Source organism: Haliaeetus leucocephalus, unplaced genomic scaffold (assembly GCF_000737465.1).
Source record: "Haliaeetus leucocephalus isolate CR32 unplaced genomic scaffold, Haliaeetus_leucocephalus-4.0 Scaffold395, whole genome shotgun sequence".
Classification (NCBI taxonomy): Eukaryota; Metazoa; Chordata; class Aves; order Accipitriformes; family Accipitridae; genus Haliaeetus; species Haliaeetus leucocephalus.
In genome coordinates this window covers 4,721,737-4,741,958 of record NW_010972831.1, presented here as the reverse complement: position 1 = coordinate 4,741,958, position 20,222 = coordinate 4,721,737, and the positions used below count along the sequence as shown (strand labels likewise).

Sequence of the window (20,222 nt, the reverse complement as noted above, 5' to 3'; positions counted from 1 at the left end):
ACCGGGAGCGCCCCCGCGGGAATCGGGTTGGGTTGTGCCCCGTTCTCTGCCGGCTTCTTCCATCGGGCTCCGGGGAAGGGAGGTGGGTGGAAGCGGGATGGGACCGGGACGGCTCCCCGGGGAGGCGGTGGGATGGAGATGGATTTTGGGGGAGGGAGGGGTGGGATGCGGGATGATCCAGGGCAGGGCTTCGGGAAGCCCGGGGGGCTCCGGTAAAGCCGGTCCCTGGAGGCAGGCAGCGGTCCGGAGCGACTCGCCGGGCTTCCCCGGGAAGGAGCTGGGAGGCGAAGCAAGGACAAGGGATCTCCCTCCGCATCTCCTAGCAGCCCAGCCCAGTCCTGCAGCACTGGGGAGACCCTGCCTGGGGGCTGGTTCCTGTCCTCGGACGCTTCAAAGGGACAGGCTGCACCTGCAGCTCTTTTCGTTGCCCTGAAGAAGCAATTTTTCTCCATTAAACATCCCTCACACCTCAGCAAATACACCAACATCAGAGCAGGGGAGAATAAAGCCAGCCGGCCTTCCACCCGTCTCGAGTACGGGTGGCTCGGCCGGCACGGCCCCGCAAGTACGGCCACCCCCTTACCCGTCAGGACGCCCCACGGCTGTACAGCCCCCAGGCACCTTTTATACCCTTGATTTGCAACGGAGGCAAATCTTTTCTTTGGAAGTCAGCTCGGGGAAAGCAATTAGCTGCTTACCACACAGAAATACACTGAGGGGCACCTGCAGCCGGCACTTCCCCTAAAACCACTAAGAACTCAAAGAAAGACACCAGCAGTTGCCACAGAAAGCCCTCTAGAGAGACCAGTTTCCATTTTGAGGCGGAATCATCACTTCTGCCAGTGCCAGCTGTCATCTGCGTGGTACAGCTGTGTGGCAGAGCCTGTTCAGGCAGCATACGGGGAAGCCAGCCAGCCTTGTTTGGCTTTGCACTGCAACGAGAGGGGAAGCAGCTGGGTATTGCATATCCATGGTAATAAACAAGGTCTCTCACGGGGATTTTCCAACCACATCAGCCTTCATGCAAAATAGATTCTCACACTCTCCCTTGCAGGCGTTAGAGCCTCTGGCGCGGTGGGGATGTACCTTGGGCCACATAAGCCCCGTGGAGTAGAAGAGTAAACAGTGAAAAAAGAGCAGGAGTCAGTTCATACTGCTAGACAGCGAGGTACCAGTGCGTATTTACTGTGTTAAACCCGAAGGGAGGCAGGACCAACAGGGCAATAAGACTATTTGGCTGCCCTCTGCTTCCAAGGCCCTGGACAACACTCACCAGAGCCCACCCAGAGCTGGGGAAGGAGATGCCCGACCCCAGCCCTCTGCGGCCACCGAAGCAGAAGGCGCACTCGGATGAGCTTGTTCTCCAGGACAAGGTTTCTAGCTCACACGGCACACTAATAGCCAGCGCGCATCCTCTGGCCCCTTTGCAGTCGCCCCTGTACTCCCTGTCCCATGGGACACTTAATTTGCTACCGCCCTTTCTAGTCCTGGCCATGCCTATACCATCACCACCATCACCCCCCTCCCCGGCTTTGCCAGCCAGGGACCCCCGCACGGCGGAGCGGAGCAGAACGAGGAGTGATCCTTGCTCCGTGCTGGCCCTGGGGAGCCAGGAAACATCTGCCTGGGTCCTCCTGCCAGCAGGAGCAGCTCTCAGGGCATCAGCTGACGTTTCACCTGCTTACACCAGGCAGGAATTTAGTTGCCAGTGACCCCTGAGGTTCCCACAGGCTTAGGTCTCCCCACAGAATAAAACCCAGGAGTGCCTGATCACACACAAATCTGAGCAGGAACCAGGTTTTCGCGATTCCCGGTGCCTGGGGGGGGGGCAGGGGGGACCTTTCCACAATGTGCTGATGTTCCTTTAGCTCTGCAATTGTATTTTTCTTTCCTAAGTCAATGCTTTTTGCACATGAAAGCTTTTTTCTGGGTAATAAGCATCAACCAGAGAGGAAAGCAAATGAATGCTTTTGGGTTTAGTGTCTCATAAATCATTTTTCAAAAGCTGCTCTCAGATTCCAGCAGGGCCTGTGGCCAGAGGTGGAGAAGAAAAAAATCTGCTCTAGCCCCCAGCCTGTTCCTGATAACGCTGGTCTTGTGGAAACGAGTTACCTGGAGGCTCCTCCACTGACCCTTGGATGCATTTTCTTGATCAAGCGAGGACCTGGCTGCACTAAGGGCTTTTTGGGTCTCTCCCCGAGCCGGGGAGTGGGGCTGATGGACACAAAGGCAGCACAGCCCCACGGGACCCATCTCAGAGAAGTGCAGGGCAGGGCCGGGTACCACAGGCACGCACTGTATTGCTGTTATCAAACCCTTTCCCCTTCCTACCAAAGTGCAGCCACATTGGGGGAAGAAGCAGAGCGGTCAGTTACCCATATACAAAACTCCAGACAAATTAAATGAAGTGAAAAAGAAAGGTAAATCCAGCCAGAAGCAGCATATAGTAATGACAAGGGCAATTCTGCACAGCACTTGGTGTCCAAAATAGGTACTATCATTCCTGAAAGATGTGGGAGAAGTCAAACTATCCTTACTCATTTCAAATGGCAGTCATCTATCCGAGTCTGATGTTGACTTATACCTCTCTCTGAATGTTTTCTTCAACAAAATGCAAGTGTCGAGGATTAATGATTTATTCTGAGTAACTGGTGGAAGGCAGCAGAGTGCATCCAAAGCCAGTTCATAAATTGGGAAAGATTGCGGGGAAGAGGAGGTGACAATTTGTCTTCCCCGTCCCTGGGACTAGTGCAGAAAAGTAATTGCCTTCATTTGCAACAAGACAACTTAGGTGATCTATTAGGGGACAAAAAAACCCCTTTTGAACAGCAACTTGAACAGATAACAGTTTGAAAACAGGTACGATTAATAACTCTTTTGAATCACGCAGACTTACCTGGCCCCGTGGGTGCTGCGGTACAGCCTGCCCTTCCAGCCCCACTTCTAGGGTCCTTCAGATTTTCTAATACTCCGCTGTAATACGGAGTCCCTTGGCGCACAGTGACTCAATCCCCCGTAGCCCTCAAGCCTTTCTGAGATACTCTGCCTCGGCGAGTCTCGATTAATAAACAAGATGTTAATGTTTTTATGTGGAAAGCAAAACACAGGATTAGTGATACTAGAGAGCTATAATCAAACCGTTCCACACCAATGAATAATATATGTACAGTAACAAATGCTTGCTAAACACCCCATGCCAATGCTGATGTATTTTTCATAATTGTTCAGGATAAATGAGCAGTAAACACTTCCAGAAGCTGCAGTGATAAATATATCAAATTTGTTAGCCTATATATTTTCTGTAGAAGACAGCTAAAATGGTGTATTTCACTGCAATCTAACCCCCACCCTGCAAAAATACTACACTTGTTACAAAAATCGGAGCCTAAAAAAAAAAAATCCCAAATGTTGGAAGCCGTGAGTGAGCAGGGCAGGGATCCTGTCAGTCCCTGGGCTGCTGCGTCCTCCCCATCTCTCGCCACCAGCCCATGAGGCTTCATTTTGTCACCTCCTGTTCTGTAATGAAAATAGGCTCTTGGCTGCATCCCATCACTTTTAGATACGGTCTGTCAAATGTGCTGTTGAGACCAGAAGAAACAAGGTCTTGAGCTCTCCTGGCGTCAGCGGTGGGGATGGCGTTATACAGGGTGGCACGTGAGCGGAGCAGGACGTTTGCAGGGATGCAGTGGAAGCAACCGTCTGTTTGAGGCTCTGCTATGTTATTTACGTGGCGATACAAATGAAAATGAGTACGTGGAAGCATTTAAAGCTGCATTTTACCTACCCGAGCACTACGGAGTAGCACCCAGCGCGCAGCTCAGGCTGGGGCTGGGGGCCTTTTGGTCATGGTGCTGCCAAGAGGGTAGTGGTATTAAAGAAGGCTGAACGGGAAAGGGGGTAGTAACATCAAGTATTTGTTTGTTTGGATTCTCAGTGATGTTTCACAGTTAGTGCTGGTGCTGGGCTAGGCCTCCTGACTCTTACTTTTCTTTTTTTTTTTTTTAAACAGTTGACAGGGACCCTTTCCAGCACAGTTATTTCAGAGATACACATTTTTTTGAAAGGAAAGCAGGATTGTTTTAACACAGGTCCACCTTTAACTCTTTTTAACTAAATTTTTTTTTTCTTTTAACTTGGAGTTTCCCCAGTTTTAGCAGCCACGCTCCAAAGGAAGGAGCCGGCACATGGTACAGGGCTGTGGGGAGCTGCCAGCCCCACAACCTGCCCCACATCTCCCTCTTCTCCTGAGACCTGGCTTGGCTGAGGCAGCATGGCTGGAGATGGATGGGGCAGGGGAAGAAGCCTTTAACCCCTGTAAAAAATGTTAAATACTTAAAAGCCTCTCTAAAGAAAGAATAACTGCTTCAAGGCAGTTAAACTATCTACAAAACCCCGTCCCCAGTGAAGTCGAGGGGAATTTTGCCTGACTCCTCCACGGGATCAAGGTGACAGAGCCGGGTGCCGGACTCCCTGCCTTGCTTCCCTTCCCCCCCACTCCAAGCCTTCCCAACCAGGTAAAAACATTACTGCTGGACTTTAAAATTCCTTATCCAATTTCCCTCCCTCCAAAACCCCTTCCCAATGGGTTTCACGGGAGGCAGAAGGGCGCCGCGTGAATTTGGGAAAGCTTTTTGGTCCGGAGAGCCGTGCTACTCGCAGACCGTCTGCCTCTTCCCGAGCAGGGAGCTCCTGTTTTGCTGATGGAGGGGCTCCAGCCTCTCCACCACACATGCAGCGAATGCTGACGCACGGTGAGTAATTTCACCATAATAACCTCGCCGTGGTAGTGAGCGGCTGCCCATCTGTTAAGTGCTAGGTCCTCCTTCAGCCAAGTGCAGGAAGCCCAGCACACTCGCTCCGGCAGGCTGGGGAGCACTTTGGGCTCTTCTCTCAGCAGCAATGCTTCTCCCTCACCAGGAATTCTTACGTGCAGTATTTTTCACTTGGGAACCCAACGATTGCCGATTACAAGAGCAAGAAGCAAGACTGGTCCTTATTTAATTGCTTACTCTGAAGGTTTACGATGCATCTGCGTATTATACTTTTTCTGATGAGCTGTGCTTGGTCTTCAGGTTGCTGTGTGTGCTTGGCATAGGTGCAGGCTTCTCTCGCCCAGCGGGTCAGCAGCGCTGCCGAGCATAAGAGAGCTGGCACTGAAGCGCAGAGGAGTCAGGCCAGAGCATCGCCCTCGCTGCCCCGTCAGGCACCGGGCAAGGTCTTGGTGAGCCCATGCTCATCCCATCTTATGTCTTTTGGGTGTGAGCCCAAATCCTGCTCAACCCACCCAGCCCCTTGCAGCTGTGGCCCCAGCAGCACTGCAGGGCAGACCCTGGGGAAGCTTCACTAACCCCCCCCCGGAGGTGCCCCCAGGGCCTGGGACTCTGCCAAGCCCATGGGCAGCCAGCCCTGACTGAGCAGTGAAAAGCAAAGTTTCCGAGGGAACCGCCAAGTTGTGTTCTCCATCCACCCTAGGTTGCCACTTGTTCGCAGGGACAAGGACCGCTGCAATTTCAGACATTGGAATAGGCTTCCCAGGGAAGTGGTTGAGTCACCATCCCTGGAGGTATTCAAAAAGTGTGTAGATGGGGTACTCCATAACATGGTTTAGTGGGCATGGATGATGGTTGGACTCGATGATCTTGAAGGTCTTTTCCAACCTAAATGATTCTATGAATTTATCCCACCGAGAGCCTCCCATTAAGACGCCAGTGCCCACCAACATCAATGCCAGGCAAGTCCTGTTCTAGCTCCAACTCTTGGGGATCTCTCTTCATCCCTTAATGAGTCCACATCCTCAGCCCTGGCACAGCCAGGGAGCCCTTTCTTCTAGTTACAGAGCAGAGGAAAGCTTTCGCTGAGCTGCCTAAAGAACTCAATAGGGGAAATCACAGTGAAACTGTCCCATACTGGGGCTATTTTTTAGTCATTCCAATAACACAGAGACTTGAGCCAGTTCAGCTCCTACCCAAGGCAAGCAGAACAGCATCCCAGGTGGGCTAGAAGCACATCAGTTTAGCAGGACCACAGGCTGTCAAAGCCATGGGCTCGCAGAGGTGATACACATGGAATCCTGCGAGAGCCCAGGATGGCAGATCCAGCTCCCCAGCTGATGCAGCAGCTCTCGTTTTGGGGTCTACAGCCAGAGAGTCACCCCAGAGCTGCAGCCGTTCTCAAGAGCCTCTTTCTGTGTTTCCCCCCCAGTCAAGGAACAGCGGGCAGCAAGGGGACATGGATGGAGCCCGGCGACTCGGCCGCATGGCCAGGCTGCTCAGCATCGTCTCCATTATCCTGGGGACCATCATCATCGTGCTCTACATTTCACTCAGCGTCAGAGGTAACATCTCCTTCTCTTTTCCCCAGCCCAGGTACAGCAGGAACCTCACAGGGGTCCTGTCTCCAGCCCAGTTTATAGGACTGACCTGCCCACCACCCACCACCACCCCAGAGCAGGCGGTGCTCCATTCCCACCCCACCTGCAGCAGTAGGGCACTAAGCACCTGCACGGTCCAGGCAGGTTTGACCATCGCCAGCTGCACGCACACATGCAAAACACTTTGGAGAACATGCTCCTTGCAGTAGCAACGCACACTGTTCAAAGGACCAGAATGGAAAGTCCTCCCTGTGCTCTCCCATAGTGCACCCAATTAATTTGGGTGCAACGTAAGGTCTAACCCTGGCAAAGGCTGTGGTGGGTTTGGAAGAGTGTAGCGGGGTAAAACCAAAGGGGTCCAAGGACACAGATCAACCCGCCCAGAAGTGCAGTCCCAAAATGTCTGGGGAACCTCCCAAACACAAACTCACCTGCTAAAACCAGCATGACCAGCACGCAGCTCAGGCAAATGGGAACCTCAGAAACACACAAAGCCCAAACCAAGAGCATAAGGGAAACATCTGTAACTACTGGAAGCTGCCCTAAGACTCTCTTTATTTTACAGTTTCCTAGAAGACAGACATTTTAGCATGCAAACACCTCGAAGAGGAGGAAGACAACTTTCCTTTTGGGGTTTTTACTTTCAGCCTTGCAACAAAAAATTGTCACAGTGTAGGTGGGCAGCCCTGGACAGCCTGCTCTGGAGCGCCGTCTGAAGGAACGCATGCTTCTACTTCACCGCCTCTTGGAAATGAGTTTGTACAAGTGATGGGATAAAAAACATCGCAAGAAGGAATGGGAAAGGACATCGGACGCCGAGTGGAGAGGAGAAGGGGGAAATCTACTACCTCATTCCCCTCCAGCAAAACTCACGGAGTGGGGAGACAACTAAAGTACAAGAGGAGGAGAGAGTTTCAAGAGTGAAGCTTATTTTAAAAGAAAAATTTAAGGCGAGAACAGGACATTTTGAAGAGTCCTAAGAATTTTGGCACAAGTCACTGAATTTTTGGGGGGTTGTTGGTTTTTAAATCATCAAATTCTCTGTCTCTACAAAAAAACCAAAGCTCAAACTGCCATCAGGAGCTGAGAGCTATTCCACGGAGGAGAAGGGAGAGCAGAGCTGCAGCAGGACCATGGCTCTGCTCCAAACAAAACGCAGCCGCAAAAGCTGGAGGAGGTGGGGGGGGTTTTTTTTTTTTTGAGAAAAAAAAAAAAAAAAAAAAAAAAAGAGACAATGACCATTTGCATGCCTTTGGGAATGTTCTCCATGTCTGTTCCTACAAGCTCTTTTATCACTTAGGGCAGATTTCAGAGCTGGCAGAGCAGGATGTTGCTGCATGAGGACGCCGGGCTCCTCCTCACCCCAATCCCATGGTGGGGTTTTTACGGAAGGAAAAATAATGCTTTCTATGCGAACCCACACATTTCTCTCTCTGTGCACCCAAAATGAGATTAATACTAGTGGAGGTGAGAAAAGAGCCTGGTTAATCTGTAGCAGCAGTACCAAGGCACAGAAAGCCCGTTCTACCCACTTGCACATTTATGTCACGTCATGTCCATCACACAAAAGCTTCAGCATGATCCAGCCCCCGCCACTGTCAGTGCTCATCTCCCCGACCCTTTTGAGCTTCAGCTTAGGGTCTTCCAGGAGATTTTCAGAGGCACAGAGGAGTTTAAGATCCCTGCTCCTGTCCCTGCACCCTTCACACGCTCTTCTGCATCTCTGAAAATCTCCCGCATCCCCAGAGCTGACGGGCGTCAGTTCCGCAAGTTCCACGCGTATTATTTTTTAATGTTTTATATTTAACATAACAAGAAAATAGACTTTGCTCCTCCCGATCTGCCTATAGGTACCCCACGCCCCACCACGTCTTCCATACCGTGCGGCTCCTCGGCTGTTTCCCGCGGGATCCGATCCCACCACGTTCCCTCCAGCCCCAGCCCCTCTTCCTCCCCCTCTCCCTGTCCTTGCCGCGGGTTGTTACTGGGGTTGGTCTTCTCTCCAGCCACCCAGACTATGCAAAGTTTCATCGCCTGTTATTTTATTCAGGCTTTGTAGATGGCTTCTGGCCATATCCATTGGCTCCGTATTAGCTGAGCCTCTCTCTTTTATCAAAACTTTGCGGGCACAAGTACATGGCCAAGAGCTGCACTCCCCAGCCCTTCTGTTGTCTCCAGCCGACAGCCTGGGACCTAGAAATACAGACTGCACTGAGAAATAAGGTGTTTCAGGGCAATTCTGCTCCCTACCACCAATCTCCTGAAAAAAAACCAACCCAAACTTAGACCAAATCTAATGCTTCTGAGGGCTTGTCTACATGGAGAATCTACTGCACACCATAAGAAACTTCACAACATGGTAACTGCTTGGAACTAACTTCTTCTCTGGAGTATGTGAGTGGGCACGTGTGCGCACGTGGGGTTAGCACAGGGGAGCGGTCCACTGTAAATCCACGCTGTAGTTAGTCTGCGGTAACTAATGTGCAAAGCCGTGAGCATCGCTGTGAAAATTCTCTTGTCACCTGTTCGATTGCTCCTCTTGAAAGTGTTTTCTTTTGCTAGGTGTTATTTGAATCCAGGGGCTAAGAAAGCCAAATCCCCTAGACACACTGTCACCACTTTTCTCTGCATTAACAGGGATTCCAGAGACTCACAGCAACAGCATATCACCACAGCACTTTCTTGGGCTCCATTCCCATCCGCCCCTTTGCCAGCACTTTATTACAACCTATTGGCTTCTAAAATGGACAAAAGTTGCAACGTTTCTTTTGCACTTCATTTTTTGTGAGCTTCAGCAAACAGGGGCCCCTGAGCACTGCCGGGTGCGAGCTCCCACCCACAGCCGCTGCCAGGGTGCCCCTTGGCACCAGATCTCTTCTTCCCAAGCTCTTCAGAACTCCCCCGGAGATTCAAACGCTCATCTTATGATTGATGAAATCCCATCAAATCCCCCAAACGTTTCCTTCTTTAACGCTTAGAACCCGAAAGCTGCTTGCTGGGAAACACACATTACTTTTTTCTGAGCTACGTAAGGGCAGCGCTGCCTGTCCATGCATCTTCTGCCCTTTGTTCTTTGAGCTGCTGAAATTCAGCTTATGGTAAGAGCTGAGCAAGCTCCTCCTTGGGCAGGAAGAGGTGACATTCAGGGAAACCTGCTGCGATGAGTTATAGCACTTGAGAGCGCCAAGTATTTATTAAGTAAGAATTCAAATGCTCTTTTATCATTATATAAAGCCTTTCATCTAAAGTGCTTTACCACATTTAAAGGATTAAACCTTGCCACCCCCCACGAGGTGGGTTAGCATTACGCTGCTCTAATTGCACGGATGGCAAAGTTGCTCAGTCATATGCACTGTACAACTCCAAAAAGAAACCCATTTTTCTTTCTTCTCCTTAGTAGAACCTTGTATGAATACAGATTTCCTTTGAATCTGATTTTCCCAAAGAGATCTAGGCAAACACACGCTACACTTCAAAATGGACTGGGATACCTGCAGTCGTAGGAACGAGGGGGCTTTGCGAGGCAGCTGCAATGGTCCTTGCCAGGAGAAGTCCCAGGCTGGTGAAGCAGAGCAGGAGAGGTACCAGAATTCATCTGAATGCAGGAGAAGGCAGAAGCTTTCCCAAAAAACCCCATGGTGATGATTTGTTGTGTGCACCCAAATGTGGTTTGTGCCTCCTGTCTTAGCCTGTATCATCAGGCTGCTGAGGCAACTCCTTCTCATCTCACTATTAAGTATAATAAAAAAAGAAAAACTAAGATACTTAAATTCCTTTCATTTTAAAATCTTCTTTCTGATTAGATACAATTGTACTGCACTCTTGAATACAGCTTTTTTTTCCTTATCCCACATTTAAATCCAGGGGAAAGCCTCTACAGTTACTCCTAGAAAACTATTTTCTCTCCTTGTAACCTGGCTCTCCAGTGCTAGAGAAATAAACTCCCCAGGGTTATCTGGGAAGTCTCGTCTCCCTGCTCTCCCCCAGCTTCCCTGTACATTTTGCAGCCTGATATTTTGCAAAGGTTTTACCACTAGTTCCTTGCTCTCCATGGCACGCAGAGCTTTATCCCAGCTCAGCTGCCTATTTGGCTCTTTTGGGTGCATTAGCGTATATTCACGAAGGCAGAAGTTGCTGGGTCCCCAACCCTTGACACCCACCTCACCTGCGATCGTGTTATGAGGAGGTAAATCATGGCAGAACTTCATCCCGAGGCCACCAGCAGGCACGGTTACTCCTTTGGTCCGCATCTAAGGAACAACAGCGTCCCTCATAATTTTTCGCTGATTTAGTGTTCACCTAAGCGCAAGCATCTTTTTTTCCACATCCAGGCACGACCGCTCCTCTCCTTACCTTCGTTTTTAGCACACAGGAGGACAATCACAAAAACTATGTCATGAAAAGACTTTCCCTCTCCATCCTCCCAAACAAGCCCTATTACTTATGTCACATCTCTTTGCCACCTGCTGCAGCCTCCTCTAAGCACATACGTCAGAATCGAGTTTTCTATGTTTGCAATTATAACAGTCACAAAATCCTCAGGGTATGGCCAATTTCTATCCCCTAGTGAAGCAGGCAACAGGGGAGAGGCGAGAGATCCAGGCGATGCGGTGGCAATCCAGGCTTACCTGACAGCGAAGTTGAGCTGGTAGGAGGATAGCTCGCTGAAGAGATGGAGAAGGTGGGAAATGTCTCTAAATGTAAGTTGAAGTAGGAGTTACGATCGACAAGTGTGAGGTCCTGGTGGGATATAAATACACGGTTTGCACCGCTCGGGAGGAGTCTCTGAGCAGAGCGGGTGGCTGATGGCACCTCTCTGCCGTTGGTGTCCCCGGGCTCCTCTCCCCAGGGTTTGGCGGAGAGCTGGGCTCTGCGGGGCGGCACAGAAGAGCCCTTGCTGGGTACAGCGATGCTAGATCGAAGGCCTTGGGCTGAACAAGCAATTTGCTGCTGCCGAACAGACAAGCTAGCTTGGGTTCGTACCAGCTTCTCGTAGGATGCCATGACTGGTGGTTGGAAAAGGTCTGGCACAGGTCAACTGGGCACAGCAACACGCTGGCTGGTGCCCGCCTGGGAGCCTGCAGAGGACACCAAAGGGATTTGAGCACAAAGGGAGGAAAGAAAAGATTTGATTTCCATGTTTGCTCTCTTAACGATGTGTTTGCTTTTTCTGGGCAGTATTTCACTCCCTTCCAATTTACCCTCTCTCCCCATCTTTGTGAGTTTAACGTGCTTTCCCCACAGCATTTCTGCCCCTAGAGCAATGCACGAGTCTCACAGGCTCTGCCCTCCCATCCTCTGCCTTTCCTTTAATGCGGGACAGGTCTTGGCAATGAGATGTCATCGCTGGGCTTCGCTGAAAAGGGTTATCAAGGGGTAGGGAACCCGCTCCTCCAAGGCTCTGACCCAGGCTGGCTGCGGACTCAAGCACGTACTGCTGCAGTAGCTGACCTTCCAAATACAGATTTCTCCATGTAGACAAGGGGAGCAGATCCTGCCTTTTATATAAAATTAAAACTCTGTTTGCATTCGGTCTGAGTCCAGGGAGAGGCTGTAGAAACGCACCCACTGGGCTGGCCCCATGACTTTATTTATTCTGTTTTTCCCAATACCCCCAACCTTGCCCTATCACTTTATTGTCACAGAACCACAGCCAAGGTTGCACAGTCAAGCTGAAATAATTTCAGGTTTAAGGTTGATTTTCTTTCAGCGTACATCCTTTAATTTTGGCAAAGACAGTTAGGTTCGGACTGAAAACTCCCATGCTTGGGCACAAGCCAAGGGGGTGGTGGGGGAAAGCAGCCTTTTCAAAGTGGGAATATTTGTAAAGCATTTGCTAACACCAGTAGGTAGCAAAATTCAAACCTATAAATACCCATCCAGGATAAGAAACATCAGAAAGGGAACGTGTGCAGGATTCACCAAGGCAACCCTGATACCACTTCGGAGCAGGTACCCTTGTTAGATGGTGCCCAGGACGCGATCCTTTGTGTGGAAGTGCAGGGATTCTATCCTCCCCGCTGCCGCAACCACTGTCCACGCACCGGCTCCTCCTGTTTTGAAGCCAAACTGGAAGAGCCGTGTTTCACACGCAGCATGAACACATCAGGAATTGCAGCTGGGCGCTTCTCTTTGCTGATAAATGTTTCTTTTTCTGCAGGATGATATGATATATCTTATATACTTTCTTTGTATTTCTTGGCATGAGAAAAAATTAAAATGTAACATGCATGGTCAAAGCTGAACTTGTTTCTTCTGTCTAAATGAGAAAAAAAAAAAATCCAAACTACTCGTTTAACTATTGCTTCACACGCCAAGAGCAAGTAGATCAGCTGGTATTTTGGGTGCAGTGGGTTGCAAATAAATACATGCTAGCAAAAGGCAGAGGAAAACAGCACAAATCAGAGCAGAGAAGGGTCCAGAGAGATCAGCCTTGTGCTGCAGAGACAAGCGGCACCGAGCTCCTCGGGAAGCACAGCTATTGCAGGAGATCTCCCCCTGGCCATGCCACAGGGCACGCCGGCCCAGGGAAGCAGGAGAAATCCTCCTTGCTTGCAAGGCACAAGGATGGGATGGGGAGTAGCCACTGGGAACTGCTTCTCGTTGCCGGCCCTGCCTCTGCAGTTTGGTATTATGGGGCACAACCAAGTACGAGAGAACAAATTCCAAATCTGCTCGAAAACCAGAATTATTGATCAAAACCATAGATTTAAGAATGAATAGCAATATTTGGTCTCCACTCAAAATCCTAAACGCAGGCTGCTCCCAGGAAACAAGTCCTTTTTAAAGTTTGTTAAGCCAAGTCTTGAAAATTCAGCCATTACCAAAAACATTGGCTTTAGTCTTTTCCCAGGAGGAGTTTTTCCAACCAGTCACACTGGAAGGCTGTTGACTGCGTATAACACGCACCTTGGGTCACTACCGGTTTATTTCTGTGTAACGGCACACCAGTCAATCAAGGCTGTACTGAAGATTAGTTGCACGACAACTTCATTCAGCTGAATCCTAACACCCTCCTCTGGCTGCGCGTCTCTGGCGTCCTCCGGGAATGAATGGCAACGCAGCTTCCAACCCAGCTCGGAGAGAAGACTTGCCAAGTCTGAGATGAATTAGTTGTCTTACAGAGCTCTCTCCTCTGTAGCAATATGCTCGAGCTGTCCAGATTTCAGCTCAGGGTAGGACTTACTGGAGGTAAGACAGTCCCGCAGCTGCCCAAGGAGGAGGCAGGGGCCACCACCACCAGCAGCCGGGATCAAAAATTGAGGCTTTATGGCCCCAGAGCAGGTATCAGACACAACCCTTCCACTTTCATCCGTGTCTACGAGGGAAAAAAAAAAATAGATGTAAATTCTCTGCAATGTTGGCAGCCCGCAGCGTGATTCAGCAACAAATGGACTTAATGGTCCTGCCTGGAGCGCGTCCTGCCGATGAGATTCCCTCCAAGGCAGAGGCAGGTCACTCCCCACCGAAAATGGCCAGAGGCATTAAGGAACGCTGAGATCCCAGCACTGCCTACCTGTCATTTTCATAGGCAATATTATGATACATATGTCTTGTCTTTTCTTAAAGATGCAAGCTGTAGGTTTTTTTTTTTCTGGAGGGAAAAAAAATAAATAGGACCCCCCCCGGTACAAAAAGCCAGAGAGGATGCAGATTAAACGTTCATGAACTCATGAAAACCAGACCTGTTATCCTCATGTGTATCTCAGAAAATGATCAAAGGAACACTAATTAGTTCTTCTAGATCTGCCGCTGCCCACAGCACAAAGCCCAGCCCCTATAAGCCGGAGCTTGTCTCAATACTGGGTCTGTCCCTACGGGTTCCTATTTCCTACGGTTCAGGCAGCACCACACTGGTACATCAGTGCCCAAACACCTCCCAGGGAGACAAAGCTGCTCTGCAGCCTCCAACACACCGGGCAACAAGCTCAGCCTTCTTATTTATCCCACAGCCCTTCTCTTACACTACACTTCCCACCCCCTACCCGGCTCTGTAGCTTGCTGGGGCATTTTTAACAAATCAAGCACATTTCTTCAGTGTGTCCATTCCCCATTGCTTGGAAAACTGCAAGTCCAACCAGATCTGCTGGTTCTTACTCCTAAATACCCATCCCTTGTAACACTACTTAAATTGGTGTTCTTAATATTTAGTTTCATGTGCCAGGACTAGGTTATCAGCTGCTAAAACCTCTATCTTTAAGAGCCTCCGGCCATGAATACTTACTCACAGCCACGCAGGTCCCAACTCACACTGTACTACAGCTACTCCCATTTTGCACTAAGGCTGGACTTTGCAAGAAGGCCGTGTTATCTAGCAGCAGCATTCCCTTGCTGCGTCTGCTCACCCAGAAGCGCAAGAGGTATTAGTGTCTGCACAAGGGTCCTTGGCAACACGAGTGGGATTACAGGGGAGGTCCGAAGAGCCACCTCTGTTTGTCCTGATGGAGAAGCAAAATGTAGATGTTCAGAAAATTCAGCGTAACTTACTTCTCGCTATTCAGCAAAGCAAAGGGACTTGTGGTTGTGGTTGGTGGTACCCATGCGTAACAAAAGACTGGGACAGAGTGGCCCTGGTGGGGAGAGCTTTCGAGGAACAGATGCAATTTGCATCTTAGCACACGATGTCTGAGGTTGCTTTAAGCCATCTTTGGCCTTCGTCGCGTATTGCTTTCAGAATTCAGCAGGCAAGAAGGCTGAGCAGGAAAGAACAATGGTTTTGTCCCAGAGGAGGAGAATTTTACTTGAATAAAAGACCCCTGCACCATGGATTTCCCTTCAGTGGCGAGATGTCCATCGGAGCATCCTGACCGGAGCGTCGGAGCAGCTGGGCAAGTGCAAGTTCCAGACTTCAAAGACCGAAGCTGGTAGCCTCGCCTCTGATGTTTTGCTAAAGAGATGGGAGTGCCAAGTGCTTTAGCCTCCTGTTTTATTAATATGCTGCTCTGATGGGCTCATGTATAATAGATTCGCAAAGGAACAGCAAGAGGTTTACATCCAATTTCCACGTTGCATATATTTTCTACTAAACACTATAGGCTCTCCATTCACCTCTTAATCTTTGTCTTCGCTAATGAATTTGCATGAGCTTTGGGGTTCAAGCGAAGGACAAAAAGTTGGTCACCAGTTCTTCAACTGGTTTCCATGACTTTGCTCCGGACAGGAGCTATGAATTAAAAGCACAGGAAAATTTTCATTTTCTCTCTCATTCCTAACATTGGCTGCTGTTGAAAAAAACCAAGTGTGCAGCTAAGGTACCCTCAAAACAACGCACGGCCTCTTGGCAAGTCATTTGGGAGGTGACGGAGCAGGAGCCCTGCGCTGCTGCAGCCGCCGCAGCCACGCAGGCAGCAGCATCGCGCAGTCGCACCGGGAACGCTCAGGGCTGCAGATCTGCAGCAGCAAGACCGTGTGATGGGCAGCACACAAACACGCCCGGCTCTGGTGCAGCTCACTCCGATTTGCAGAGACATGCAGGGGTTGTAGCTCAATGCTGGCCAGAAAAAATAATAGATTGCACCCCAAACTTCTCGCTACTCACAGAACAGGTTCTTGGCTGTAGAGATGAAGCAAAAGTAGGGTGTATGGTGGATGTCTCCTTCAAAATTTGAAGTTCACCAAACACACTCCTGGTAGGCTCCGGTAAAAGAGCAGAGAAACTGAATTTGACTTCGTGAGGGTGCCAAAAGCCTCAGTCTTCCTATTTCCCTACCCAGAACCAGCCTTCCCCTTTAGAGATGACAACTTTTTTGCAGCACGACTCCGCACGTTGCCTCCAGTTCAAAGCTGTCACCGCTCCCCTGCAAAGGCAGTCAGAGCGACAGAGCCACGGCTCCCACCTCTACATAGCGAGACATTTAATCAGGAGTCTAGCTGATCCTACATGGCACAAAGGAGACGTTTCTATCGCGTCTCAAACTCATTTTTTTAATCAGACAAGACATATTCGATAAACTTAGAAGGACCGGTGGTTAGGATTTATACAATTGAAAAGAGGAGAGCCTGGCTTGCACAGGTAAGTACGGATTGCACCAGCAGATCAGAGCACGGCTCTAAATGAAGACCTTTCCTTTCTGGTGGCTGCTTCTGGATCCTTCAGAAGATGAACACTCCCATCCTGCAATTTCTAGAATACCTAAAATAGAGTAATGGGGATTTCTCCATGAGCTAAGCTACCTAGTTTATGTGCTAAAAAAAAAAAAAAAAAAAACGACTGATGGTCCTCATTGTTTCCAGCTTAGCTGTAATGTTAGATGCTATTCTTGCTCAAGAGCTGCCGAACGCTTCTGAAGCTTGTGAAGTTGTTTGCTTTAATAGCACACAGCGTGAAACAAAGCAAAGACAGGAAGTGTTCCCAGCAAAATGCCTCCTTCTGCTGAGCTCGCTGTATCTCGCTGCCTCTTGGAAATGTTTAATTATAGGCTGCAGATTCTAAAGCATTTTCTTCCAATTATTTGGTCTCAGGTCCAATTTCATAAAACCTGAGTTTTAAACTCCTTCCCAGTGAGGATCAATGCAAACGGATCACTTCATCAATCCCAGTTGGGCAGAAAAACAAAACAGCACCTCGCCCACTGCACTGTAATTCATTACTGGTCTGAAACAGCTGGCCCAGCTACACAGCAAACCATAATAAAATTAAAGGAATGTTGATACAACCTGGTAGCTTTAAAGCTTTAGTGATCACTTTAGCGATGCTCTATTTTTACCTCGATTTTTTGATTGAAAAAAAAAAAAATAGGCTCTTCCTCCCCTGCCCAGGCGATGCCTTGTCTCAGCCTCTCCTGCCGAGATCTCCCAGACCACGGCCGGTCCAGCACTCACCTCCGAAGGGCATTAGGGGCACCACGCTTGCAGAAGGGACTCGGCTGCTGAATTAAGGAACATCTCTTTCTCAGGAAGCGTAGGAGAAGTTCATTCCCCTGGGATGGAGCCCTGCCTGTGGTCAGACCCGAGAAGGCGGGTGGTGGTACAGGATGGCCGACATCTGCCTGTCCCACACGGCAAAGCGCCCGGCGATGCTCTGCCAGCAAAGACACAGCTGCCTCCGGGAGCCTCAGGTTTTCAAAGGCCAAACAGACACATGTACCTGAACGAATGAAAAGGATTGGAATACCAAAATCCCCACGGCAGCATCCTTCACATCCCTCCTTTCCCCTCCCAGAGGCACCGTGGCACAACTCAAGCTGAAGTATCCCCTAAGTATTACAAGAACAGATGAACTTAGTCATCCCCCTAACGTTTGTTTGTGGGTTTTGGTTTTGTGTTTGTTTTTTTTTTTAAAAAAACGCTTCATCTAAACCAGAGTGTAGGCTTGAAAATCATTTACATTTCCTGAAATGTATGGAAACGCAGGAAGAGCTGGCCAGCAGATCCCTCAGTCCTGCTGTAAGGTACAGACACAACCTGAAAGCACAGTTACTCTCTGAATACAAAGACCTATTTATTTCGAGAGGGCAGACGTACACCAGGAATGGTCTCTGCTGCAGGCTGAGAGCCCTCCCGCCTTCTGTCTCTTTCTAAGCTGTATTTCTTTACATAAGCAGCGCATGCTTTTATAAACCTGACTCACAAACCTCCCCACCAGTAAATTTAGCACTGGTGATACATGCCTGACCTAGAGGGAACTCCATTTATAGCACAGCAGGGAAATATCCACGTATAGCCCTTCTGCACTTGGCCTCTCTGCTCGGGTGTTTCTCTTGCATCCAGGAGATGGGCCGATGAATTCCGAGTGTCGGTTCAGCCTCCCCCCTACACTGGAAGGTGGGGGACACTCACGGGATCTCCCGCTCGCTCAGCGCTGTGACACAGGTCCCCACCAGTCTCCGCTGGTGACAAGGTCCTTGCTTGGTGCACTTTTAACGTAATAAATGATCATTTGTGTGGTTTTAGCTGGACCTGCCAGGGCCACCTGATCAGCACTTTTGCAGCTACTCACCATTTCTTTTTACATCTGCAATATTCCCGAGCATCCTGCAGAGTCTTAAGAAAAGGTTCCCTTAAAAATCTGACATTTCAGCAGCATTTCACCCTGAAAGAAGCCAGTTCAGCACAGGTCTGAAGTCAGAGGGATCTGCAGCAGATGACACGGCCAGGCACAGGCACGCGCAAACTCCGTATAGCTCGCAGCTCAATGGGACTTTGGAATCTGCAGCGAGGAGCTTCTACTTCTTTTCACTGCACCTTCAGAAAGACAAAAGATGAAGAATATTGTCCCCGCTTCCAAGAACCCTGCATCAGATGGATGCGTATGGGCGAGGAAGATAAGAAAAGAAACAAAGCATCGTCTGAAGGGACTGAAGCCGACCCGTTTACAGCAGTTGTGGAAGAGCAGGCTGGGCTCACGCACCGAAGCGGTTATCAGTGAATTTTCAGCTAGAGCTCTAGGCGTAGCTTTGATCGATAAGCTTCAAGTCACCCTGGGACAGCCTTTCTGGACTTCAAAGTTAAGGATAGATTTTTTTTAAAAGAAGTGAAAATTACGAGACCAAAAATAAATTCATGTGTTTGGCTTCAACTAGACATTTCAAACACCCAGGAAGCAAGGGACGAGAATCTGACCGGCAGCGCGGTGAGCAGACGAAGAAAAGTAAAGCAACGCAAGAGACGAGACCTAAACGGACACGATCGCAGAAGACCTCTCAAAATCACACCACTGGCTGACAGAGGATTCACAGGGTGTGAAAGTCAAGACAAGCAGAAAATAATCCACAAAGAGAGAATTGCAAATGCTGTTTCAAAGGCAGAGGGACTTTGATTATGGCCAGACTTCTCCTGCTTTACTAGCAGCGCTATCAAAACTGGGTTAGCAAAGCCTCAGGGTCCCATTAAGAACAAAGAGCAAGGAGGGCTGCAGTGACAGGGAAAGATTAAGCAAGGGATGAGCAGCAGCACACATGCTCGTAACGGTCTCTAACAGCTTGCAAAGAAGGGGGAAGATGAAGGCAACAGCAGGCTCCGAGCGTTTAATGAGCACAGCCCAGACGCTAAGGCGCAAGCACTGGCAGCACAGCTTTTGGACCTGAAGACCCCCGTTTTGCACAGAGGGCCGGCATTCAGAAAATGTAAATATCCGCTGTAAACATCGAGATCGGCTATTAAAACATTCAAAAATCAAGTCCACGCAGCAGTACGTCTCCCACATTCAGTGAAACGCATAAAACAAAGGCACTCCTGTCTCTCCCTATGAATTTCTAATGGAGCGCTCAGCTCTCTTTCAGCGGAAAGCTGCTCGTGGAATTGCACCAGGACTAAAGGAGCAGAGCACGGCTCATCCATAATGCACGAACACCCCCTGCGCCTGAGCTTGTCAGGAAGGACAGCAGTTTTCAATATGAAACAACAGTATTCTGGGAGGCGGATGGTTAAAAATATGTATCTTACGCCTGTGCCACTATAAATTATTGACTGTACAGGGAGTTGGAAAAAAGGATTCAGCGCCATTAATAATTTATTTTCTAATCCAAATGAAGATGGAATTTTATGCACCACTTATTACCAGCGCTGCAAACTGGAAAAACTAACTGCACTTCCCACTATCCGAAATCACAATTGCCCTTCCATTTTCGAAACAGTTTTTGAAGTTTCTTCTCTAGCTTGAAACATACAGTCAGAGCCTTCCCTTGAGAAAGCATATGGTCATTCCTGAATATTTAGTAGGCACATTAAGCATACAGAAATCTCTCTCTACTTTAAAGCAGCCTTACAGGCACAGCACGACAGCTCTGAAATGAAGAGAACTACCTCTCTTCACTCCCGGCCTTATGCAAATAGATGGGTATCACACTGGCAGGCAGATTTTCTTGTTTGAGAAAATAAATTTGAGTGGCATCGAAAGATTTAGCACCAATTG

General features: G+C 49.2%; 1 protein-coding gene across 1 annotated transcript in view; it reads left to right on the top strand.

Moving 5' to 3' along the window:
- The window catches only part of TUSC5 (tumor suppressor candidate 5), an 8,234-nt gene extending 662 nt beyond the window's left edge, over nucleotides 1-7,572 (top strand). Inside the window, exons 2-3 of the mRNA XM_010573690.1 lie at nucleotides 6,202-6,334; nucleotides 6,936-7,572. Of these exons, the coding sequence (XP_010571992.1) occupies nucleotides 6,202-6,334; nucleotides 6,936-6,943 (141 nt within the window). The 3' untranslated portion in view covers nucleotides 6,944-7,572. The remainder of the gene's footprint in view (nucleotides 1-6,201; nucleotides 6,335-6,935) is intronic.
- The last annotated feature ends 12,650 nt before the right edge of the window (nucleotides 7,573-20,222 follow it).